Here is a 10,376-nt window from a genome sequence, read left to right as displayed (position 1 = left end):
TTCAAGAGGTATACACTATATATTGAATTAGGTAAAAAAAATATTCATATTTTACACTTTTAAATTTAATCCAATGAATGTATTGGTCTTACAGTGTGTACATAATTATATTATTGTGTCTGGTGTCATCTTCTATTATTGGCGTAATACATTTTTCTAAGGAAAAAGAAAAAAGTTAAAATTTCAAAATAAAATAATACTTGCATCTTGCACTAGCGTCTAGCACGGAACCACAAAAAACCAAAAACTAATATCAATTATCAATATCACAAAACATTTTATTAATCATTATCAGCTGTCACATAACAATTAACAGCTGCTTCATTATGAGCCAATGAAAATATTCGTTACGTTTAAAATTATTAAAATAATGGTTAGTACTAGCGGTAACATTGTAATAATGGTTCGTTTTAAACTCGTCACTAAAGTCCCCGCTACGTTTAACTGCACGCTAGCCTAACTGACAGATAAATATAATTTAGCGGGAAATTGTAATAACGGCCCTAAATATACTAAACATATAGTATATTGAATGCTGGTGAGAAGTTAGATTTGGTCCACCGTCGACGGGTCAGGACGATAACGGTAGCGTTATCTACCGTTATTGTTTTGCACTGCGAAACGACCACGATTGTCGCTAGATGGCAATGCCGTGTATGATGTTAAATTTATACATTCCATTTTCATATTATCTATTCCTAGTTAACGCCAACTGACGACAGTAGGTAATTTAGGAACAAGCAATGTACCTATTACAAGATGGTTCACCAATAGGACACTTTTTTTTTAATAAATTGTATTAACTATTTTTTTAAAAGTTAAAAAATATAGCAAATAGGTAGGATAGGTATCTAATGTTGTTTATATTCATAAAACAATTTAGTTATCTTACCTACCTGGCTACCTACAACCTACATGGTATGCATAATACTATTATATTATAGTTGAATATTTCTCATATAGATACCTGATAATCTTATGACATTCACTAGAACCCCCCTCTGATGTTATCTTACCTTCTCCGGGATTCTGTTATTTTACTTTGTAATGAATTTAGTTGACTATAGTAGTCTTGACCCATGTATTCATATTGAGACGATTTCTTGTAAAAACTTACAACTTAAAATGTTGGACTTTGTTGTGAGGACTTATGACTTTAGGCTTTAATCTTCTATTAAGATTCCTCTAATGTTCTATCATTTCGCCCAAAACTTAATATGGTGCCGTAATTTGGGACCCACGTACCACTTGCCAGGTTGAAATGGTTTAGCGAGGGTGTGCGATTTACTAGCTACCTTCATGGTCTTGCTTGTCCTCCACATGATTATTATCCTGTTACCACTCATCTAGGTTTAATAATTTAGTTTCATTAGCTGAGCGCAGATGGTATTTTAGGACCAATTTTATAAAGGACTTTTTACAGGATCACTGTACATCAACATCAGTTGACTCTCCAATCTTACTTCCCCCCAATGACTTTAAATTCACCAACGATCCTATCACGCTAGTGCACGAGGTGTACCCCCTCCGCTGTCGTCCAGCGCCGGGTTGTTCGCCGTTGCGTACCTGCTATAGGCAGTGTCACCGGCGTCCATCTGTTGTCTTTTTCCAGCGGTCAAGCTTGACGCAACGTCGCATCCGCTTGTCACTTCCGCCACAACCTCGTGTGCCACGAAATTCTGTGTGGTGTGATCGTTTTTCGGTCACGGTTGAACTTGGCGGTTGACGTCGCCGGTTGTTCATTATTGTTTTCCTTTTTGGCGCTCGCAATTGGGTACGAATTTGTGGTCCGTTAAATTCATACGGACGAATAGTGCGCACTGTGCAGTATGATTATTAACTATTATATTTTGTAAGCCTATTGGCAGTGGTGCATTTAGAATATATGCACCCCGGGGCGAAACTATTTTATTGCCCCCCCCCCCCTTCTGGTCGCTACTCATTACAAATTCAGACCTATCCTAGGGTTTAACAGTATACAATTTCAAAAGGTTTATTCAATTAAAACATCATACCAAATACTTAATGACATAAGTCAATTTTTATTTATTTTATTAAACGGTTTAATTAAAAATTTTTTCTTGCCTGTTGGTTGTCAAATTCATCAATAATGTCATCATATTGGAGTTCATTTGTCAACTTGGTACTATATTGAGCATGGCTAAGATGTTTAACCGTTTCATTCCAATTGTAGACCGTAGATAATTTTTGACTCTTTTAAGAGCAGAAAATGATCTCTCTGCAGAACAATTGCTAGATGTAGTAAGTGTAGAATGTAGTGTAGTACATAATAGCATCCTAAGAGGTATGTCTACATATGGATAAAGTTCAATTAGGTTTTTCACTCTTACAAAAGTCAACAAATCCTGAGTGGTCCCTGGGACTATTTTCTTCATTTTTTTTAAACTTAGCACGTGTGCCCTGAAGTGGACACATTCGTTTGGAAAAGTTTTCCCAAGATCATCCTTATAGATTTGCTGTAAAACTGCAGCCTTTTCTCTTACCTCCACAGAAGTCATTTCCGTAATACAAAATAAAAACTAGTTTTTCATCATATGCATTTTTTCTTTTTATGAGCTCAACCTAAATTCTATCCAAGATAGCCAGATAAGTTGTGACTTTAAAATCAATTGCATTGCTATCATCTGTAGCTGGACCATCATCAATAAATGTGTTTCTCTTTTTTGTTCGTTTCTTTGTACTAGCAGTCTTCAACTCCACACTTTTCAATCGCTAACCTTTTGTAGTATTCATATTCACTATCTGTTCGTAAGTCATTCACATAAAAAATCAATGATTGATATATTTCAGCAACTTTAACCAAATCCGTATCAACAGATTGTAATCTTTTGCTACTTAAATTAAAACGTTCAAGCAGATTACCCCATAATATAGACATGAAAGCAGTTTCTAAAGACAACAATTTTTTTAAAACACCATTAGCTTCACATTGTGTAGCTGGCTTTTGAGATTTATTATTTTTTAAATTTTCTAGAGCATTAATAATTAATTTCCAATTATTATTCAATGATTTACATGCATCACCTCTAGCAGACCATCTAGTGTCTGATAAACTTTTAACAGATGACTTTAAAATATCCCAACGATTTTTCGATGCTGAAAAAAATTTATAGTTTTTGGAATAAGTCAAAAAACATCACTGCATTTTTACAAGAACTAGCAGCATTTGTGCCTACTAAGTTAAGGTAGTGAGCTGAACAAGGTACAAATTGCGCAAGTGCACCAACAGCTTTAATCTTGGCTTGCAGACCAGAATAAATGTCAGACACATTGCTGGCATTATCATAAGATTGTCCTCTTAAGTTACAAATGTTCAAATTAAAACTTTCAATTGTTAAAAGAATCACTCCAGCCATTTGTTCAGCTTTATGGCCAATATTATCTAAGAAGCATAAAAATTGTTCCACTGGTTTTCTATTTTCATCAACATATTGTATAATTAATGACAATTGATCAATATGACTAATGTCTGGAGTTGAATCTACACTGACAGAGAAGTATTTTGCATTATTAATTTCTTGTATAATTATGTTCTTTACCTTGTTTGACATAATAATAATAAACTGTTCATATGTATGATATGAAATATATGAAACTTTTCCATTTCCCGAACCACCATATTTTTTTAAATGCTCAGATAGAAATGGATCAAATTCAGAAATTGGTTCAAGTCCCATCAAAAAATTGCCATTATGTGGACTAACTATGTAAGAGCGTGACCACGGAATGGTAATCCTCTACAAGATAGTGATTTTACTTCGGCTACAACTATTATCAAAATATTTATCCAATATGTTCTCTCATTTTCACAATTGATTCAAATTGTTGATTATTAACATTTTTACTCTTTCCACGGTCGTTGATAAGTAACATATTTGATTGGTGCTTTGGTGAGTTATGATGCTCTTCAATGCGCTGTTCTGCTTTTTTCCAATTTGAAAAACCTTTTGAAGCAAACATAGATATTCCACCAAACAGGGGCGTATTAATTTATTTGTCCCCAAATCCGCCCCCATGGCTCTTTAAATACATGTTTATTATTATATTATAATTTTTATATCGTAATCTGTAAGCTAAAATTCTTGTCATCCGCCCCCTACAAAAAATACTAAATACGCCACTGCCACCAAACAACAAACATGGAACGCGAAAAACTGCTCCTTTACTTTCAGAGTACACTAGATAGTGACGTTTTATATTTTCACCATTTTTCAGAGTAGTCTGTAGATAACTTGTACTAAAATATCTAAATAAAGCAGTTTACAGTTAATAATTTAATATTTTTCAAGTAATTATGTGTATCTATAAACATGCCTATAGTATGTGTTACTCCTTGATACAATTTTTTATATGACCTCTTAGAATTTGTGATATTTAAACTGTCTATATCTTGTGAATATCCATTAATAGATATGTAGTCTCTCTGGTATGGTCATTGATTATCCAAAAAGCAGGATTAGGTCTATAATATATTTTATATTTTTAAATTTTAGACTTTTGCAAAAAAAAAATTATGTTAATTATAAAATAACAAACCCAGGAATATAATGTCTTTATAAGGGGCTCCACCAACTGCCAATTGAACAGAATTATCTAATGAAATTAATTATATTTACATGGCAATAATACACAATTATTTAAGAAGTTAAAGTAATTAAAATTTACCTTCTGATGGGTTTGTGCACAAACAAGAAACTTCTGCTGATGTTTGTTGGTTATAGATTGTATTTTCCTCAGTGTTTATCGATACAATCGGCATAAAGACTTCTGATAAGTTAATCTGGTTATCTTAGAAAATAAAAATGTACTTCATAAAAATAAACAATGTCATAATATAGGTACAATTAATCAATATGACAAGATGTAAGCTTAAATAAAAAACTAAATGCAGTTAGGCAGTTATACAATTTCCATGATGAATTCAGTTTTTTTTTAAACTTCAAGCTATAAAATAATATAATAAATAATTTAACAATTATTACTATGAGGTTTAGCTTTAAACAAATCTTCAATATTTCTACATTTATCAAGAACAGCCTTGTTTTTTGCTTGCTCTAAATGTTTTACCTTTCTGTAAGCTGCACCACTCAGTCTTTTATGACCATCCATGATGATTGATGACTAAAATCCTAATAACTAACAATCTAAAGCAATAAGCAATAAGCATTACATGCAGTTTATTCTAAAATCATCTATAATTATGTAAGCAAGAGCAGTGCCATGCCTAGCATAATCAGCGCCCGGTGCCAAGTATCATTTCTAGCACCCCCGCCCCCTCTACCAAATATTTTTATAGTTATAAAAATACTAGGTACATAACATTAGGGGAGAGCCGGATCAAATTCGTCAGATTTGCCTTATTTTTCACATTAAACATTTTTGTTGACCTGTAGAATTTACAAACATTTCTAAAGATGATATTTAAATAGGGAGAGAGCCTTTTTTGAATATATTTTATGTATAATATTGACAAATGCAGTAGTATTAATAATTATTATACATTTTACTTGAACTCGGAAATCTGTAAACATAATAATATAATAGTTATAACTTATAAGTATTAAATAGTATAAACATGTTTTTAAAATACGTGATAATGTTTGGTGTAAACAGCATTTAAGTTAATATGTTAATCAAAATAAAAGTTCGCAACATTGAGTTAATTATTTTTATTTAGGTTATAAGTATTACAAATGTATATTACCTTAATTCTTAGTATTATATTACTAAACTTTTGAATGGATTTATAATAAATGGTCTTAATAAAATACTATGATAATTTAGTTTTTAAAATATAGTACCTACTTGAATTTCCTTTGATAAACTTATTTTTCGAGATTTGATCGATGCGAAGTTTTCAATAACATCATCAAAATTGATAGTTTGAATCATTTTATTTTCTATTGAAATTATAGTAATATTCGATAATCTTTCTTGAATCATGGTTGAACGGATATATGGTTTGATTAGTTTACTGAATGATCTTTCCCAGATGCAACAGTTACAGGAAATGTAAGTAATATTCTGTAAGCGATAACTAAATTTGGATACACTGAGCTAGTTCATAAGTTTTTATGCAATATAATATGTCTAAATAAGTTGCCATTTTTAAATTAGGTATTTAGGTATAATTGCTTCTCCTTAATACTCCTAGTTCAGGTCTGAACTATATTTTAAAACTAAATAAGCAGCGTGTTTTTTAAGTTCTTCAATTCACAACATATTAAGATGGAACCCAGAATGAAATTCAAAATCATTAGGAATGTACTACAATGCTTCAAAACGCCAAGATATTTTTGAAATTAAGTGTCCATAACTATTGGTTGTACTCCAATTTAAGTTTCAACTTTTCTGATCCTTCATTTCGCATTTCTCCCAAAGCATTTTTTAAACCAATCACAATTTTTTATCCATTAGAAATAGAAATATTTGATTTTTCCTAGGTAATATTAACTCTATAAACTTAAAGCGACGTCGTTATTTCGAAGAAAAAATAAATACCAACACTAAAAATAAACAAAAATAAAAACACTATATTTGTCGACCGGTAAGTGATCAAGGCAATGTTAATTATTTCGAGATAGTGGTGTTCAACGTGAAATAAATATGTGAATTAATATGGAAAATTTTCAGTAATATTACTTAGATTATAAAAATGATTTTGGCACCCCGGTGGTCAATGGCGCCCGGTGCACACGCACCTCTCGCACCCCCCTAGGCACGGCCCTGAGCAAGAGTAATATGGTATTTTGTATTTCAACTTAGTGGGTGTTTTGTAAAACAACACCAACACAGCAGCATGCGAGTAGGGCGAGTAGGTAGGTACCATAAAAACCACAAAAAATTAGTATACGTGTATACGTTAGACCTTATAAGGGCTACACCGCCTCCGCCACAGATTATACCTTGAATTTTGAACTCTAAACGCCAAACGGCTTGAACTCTTTTAGTAATGATTCGTTTTATACGTTATCAGTTGTATTCATATCACAATATCTGCACATTCAATTCAAAATGGCTTGATACGATAATCCGTTTTCACAAAATCATTGATTAATAAAAAAAAAATGTTATACCTTATGCAATTTATATACGTTAAACAATGCTATATTATATTTAGTGATACAAAAAAACAAAAATACACTCAATAAAACTGCCACCCCTAAAACAGTGGCGTGTTTAGTATTTTTTGTAGGGGGCGGATGACAAGAATTTTAGCGAACACATTACGATGTAAAAATTATAATATAATAATAGACATGTATTTAAAGAGCCCCTGCCCTAAAACTCTTAAAAATTTGCCGCCGGGGGCATTCGCCCCCTTCCCCCCTAAATGCACCACTGCATTGGGTGCCTTACGTATAAGTAATACAATACGTCATTTATCAATCATAGTAAATTGTTGTAGTACATATATTCTACAAACGTTATATATTTACATATAGCTAAACGTTTGGTCACCTACCCAATCCTTACCACTCTCTAACCAGGGGTATGAAACTCCGTGAAATGGCCGAATGGAGCGATTGTGGCCTTGAACACGGTCTCCAGGGAGGCGTGGCATACGTGAAATAGGGAATGGTAAACAAGCCGACCCCGCGTAGCGTATACCCGCCATAGCCTTGGAACCGTTTTCATAATATAGTACCATGGGTCTACATCATGTCGGTCCGTGGAACCGTTTTCATAATATTGGTAACCATGGGTCTAACATCATGTTGGTGCGTGGAACCATTTTCATGTTTTTCGTAGGTTCAGACTTCAGATCATAGGTAACCAAGACCCCAATCAGCTGATCGAGTTTCGCTTCTATATTGTTCTATGCTCTAACCTAATCTAAGCATAGATCGTTGGATCGGCACGGCGCAACACGTATATTTTATAATTAATAAATAAAACAATAAAACAATTACTTCAACCAACCGTATTACTTGCATTTTTTTCTACTAAGGGGATTCGATACCGTGATTTTCTGTTTTTGTCTAACACTCACATGACATGGTATTTTAGACGTGTTTTTTTGCCAAATATTCCAATTGATCTATTGAAGCGATAAGCATTCTGAAAACAGATTTGAATTTGTCGTCAAGTCTTTTTAAATCGATTTTCTGAGATGTTTGATATTATCCCTCAAATGCCTAAAAGTCAAATTAAAAAAAAAAAAAAAGTACCTATTTAAAATTTGTCGTATTTAACTTTTTGGAGAAGTTTTTTTTTTATTTTATTTTTATAAGAATTACACAATCTATACTAAGAGCACAATAAGCGTATTTGAAGAGAGTAAACAAGTAGGTTAATACGGGGGTAAGAAGTCACCCATAAGCAACACTTAGCATGAGCACAGATTATGTTAATCTATGACTTAGTGGAGAGGAAGAGTGAAGTGTGTAAACGAGGTATAAGATTGTTAGGAGTTTTAAGTTTAGAAGGTCCCTGCACCATCTCCTTTTCAGACAACGTCGAGGAGGTTCGGGAAAAGTTACAGTATTTAGATTCCTGATAAGTGGATTATTGTGGTTGGCTAGGTGTGAAAAGAATCGCTTGTAATAAATTACCGATTCTTCTTCAATTGTTTTCATGTGCATGTCATTGTGGAGGGTTTAATGGAGTGATGTTCAGGAAAGCCTGGATTTTATCAATATTAGTTTTTTTAGCCGATCCCCACAATTGTAATCCATAAGTCCAAATGGGTTTTAGTAATTATATATTAGTTTCAATTTCAGTGAATTTGTTTTTTGATAAGAGGTGTTTGAGGGTGCGAGAGCGAGTGTTTAAAATTAGTCTTTTGGACCTTATGTGCTGTTTCCAAGTTAATCTTTTGTCAAGGGTCAATCTTAAGTATTTAACGGTGTCAGATGGCGGAATAGGTATGTTGTCCACAGATACAGGTAGACAAATTCCATGTTTTAGCGTAAAGGTCGTGTGCACCGACTTGTTGTGGTTTAGTTTTATTCTCCATTTGGCGTACCATTGCGAAATAAGGTCTAAGTATAGGTATTTGTAAATTGCCCGTTGCAATTAAATTATGTTCATGTATTGCTATTATCGCTTAATCATCTGCGAAATCAGCTACAAGGGTGTCTTCTGTTATGGGCTGGTCTGAGGCATATGTTAAATATAAGGGGAGATAGGATACCACCTTGAGGTACTATGCTTGGATTAGAGAAATTTCTGAGATGCACGAGCCAAAGTTTGAAAGTATCTATCTGTTAGGTAAGATTTAATTAACAGAAATAGAGGAGGTGGGAGGCAATTTCGAATTGCAGAGGAGACCTTCATGCCAGACACAGTCGAATGCCTGAGAGATATCCAGAAAAGACATAGGAGCCATATTGTTTTCGTTCGAGTGAAGCTGAGATGGCGCCTACCACTCTATGCCCTTGGTGGATTGAGCTGTGTTTAGCTCTAGAGCCAAATTGAGATGAGTGGAGTATATTATTATTGTTAATGTGGAAAGACATTCTTTGTAGAATTAATCTTTCACAGATTTTTTAAAAAAAAAAAGGTAAGAGACTTATAATAGGCCTGTAAGAGTCCGGTGAGTCCAGAGGTTTGTTACGTTAAGCAAACATTACAATTTGAGAAAATTTCCATAGGGAAGAGAAATATGATAGGTAATCGTAGTATCGTTTGTTATATATGTTAAAAGGACTACGGCTTTCGTTGGTGAGCATTTTGTAACTTTAGCAGTTATTAGATCAAAACAGGGAGATTTTTTATTTGGATATTCCAGAGTTGAATTTTGTCACTTCTTTAGGGGTGACGACTTTTATTGGAGGCCCATAAGATGACGGAGGTTCAAGGTATTTTTAACACTGTCTAAATGTTGTTGATCATATACATTAGCGTGAGGTTGGAAGATATTTGATAAGTGTGATTGAAACAAGATTGTTTTTTCTGAGTCAGCAATAGCTAGGGTGTTGCCAGATTTTTTTAGAGGGGTTGAGATGGATTTAAATTTTAGTAGTTGTTTGGTTTCTCTCCATTTACAGCTGACACTTGGTGTAGTTTTTTTCAAAGCTATTAGCTTTATGTTTTGCAAGGATTTTTTTCAAAGAATTTGCAAGTTTATTGTAGGCGGATTTGTGGGATAGAAGACAGGAGAGGTGGAGAAGTTAAAATCAAAAATGTGGGAAAGTCTATTTCAAATAGACTTGATGACAAATTTAAATCTATTTTTAAATTTTCATCGCTTCATTAGATCAATTGGTATGTTTGGCAAAGAACCAGTTTAAAATCCTATGTCCCGTGTGTTAGACAAAAAAATAAAATCACGGTATCGAATCCCCCTAAGTAATATGGTAGGTTGAACTAAGTGTTATTAAAAACAAGGTACATATGTATATGTTACGGGT

The 10,376-nt window shown here is 33.3% G+C and overlaps 1 protein-coding gene across 1 annotated transcript; it reads right to left on the bottom strand.

The window, feature by feature from the left end:
- Positions 1–48: 48 nt before the first annotated feature.
- LOC107883743 (zinc finger MYM-type protein 1-like) lies at positions 49–5,544 on the bottom strand. The gene is made up of 2 exons (XM_029490278.1): positions 4,687–5,544; positions 49–4,614 (listed from the first exon to the last, which is right to left on the bottom strand). The coding sequence occupies exon 2, from the start codon at positions 3,696–3,698 to the stop codon at positions 3,129–3,131; it is 570 nt and encodes a 189-aa protein (XP_029346138.1). The 5' UTR covers positions 3,699–4,614; positions 4,687–5,544; the 3' UTR covers positions 49–3,128.
- Between the last annotated feature and the right edge of the window lie 4,832 nt (positions 5,545–10,376).

Source organism: Acyrthosiphon pisum, chromosome A2 (genome assembly GCF_005508785.2).
Source record: "Acyrthosiphon pisum isolate AL4f chromosome A2, pea_aphid_22Mar2018_4r6ur, whole genome shotgun sequence".
In the NCBI taxonomy this organism is placed as follows: Eukaryota; Metazoa; Arthropoda; class Insecta; order Hemiptera; family Aphididae; genus Acyrthosiphon; species Acyrthosiphon pisum.
The sequence above is the reverse complement of the archived record's forward strand: the minus strand, read 5'-3'. Positions and strand labels throughout refer to the sequence as shown.

What these genes read in the sequence shown, in the direction of transcription:
- LOC107883743 (XM_029490278.1), bottom strand. Translation starts at nt 3,698, where the DNA reads ATGGGACTTGAACCAATTTCTGAATTTGATCCATTTCTATCTGAGCAT.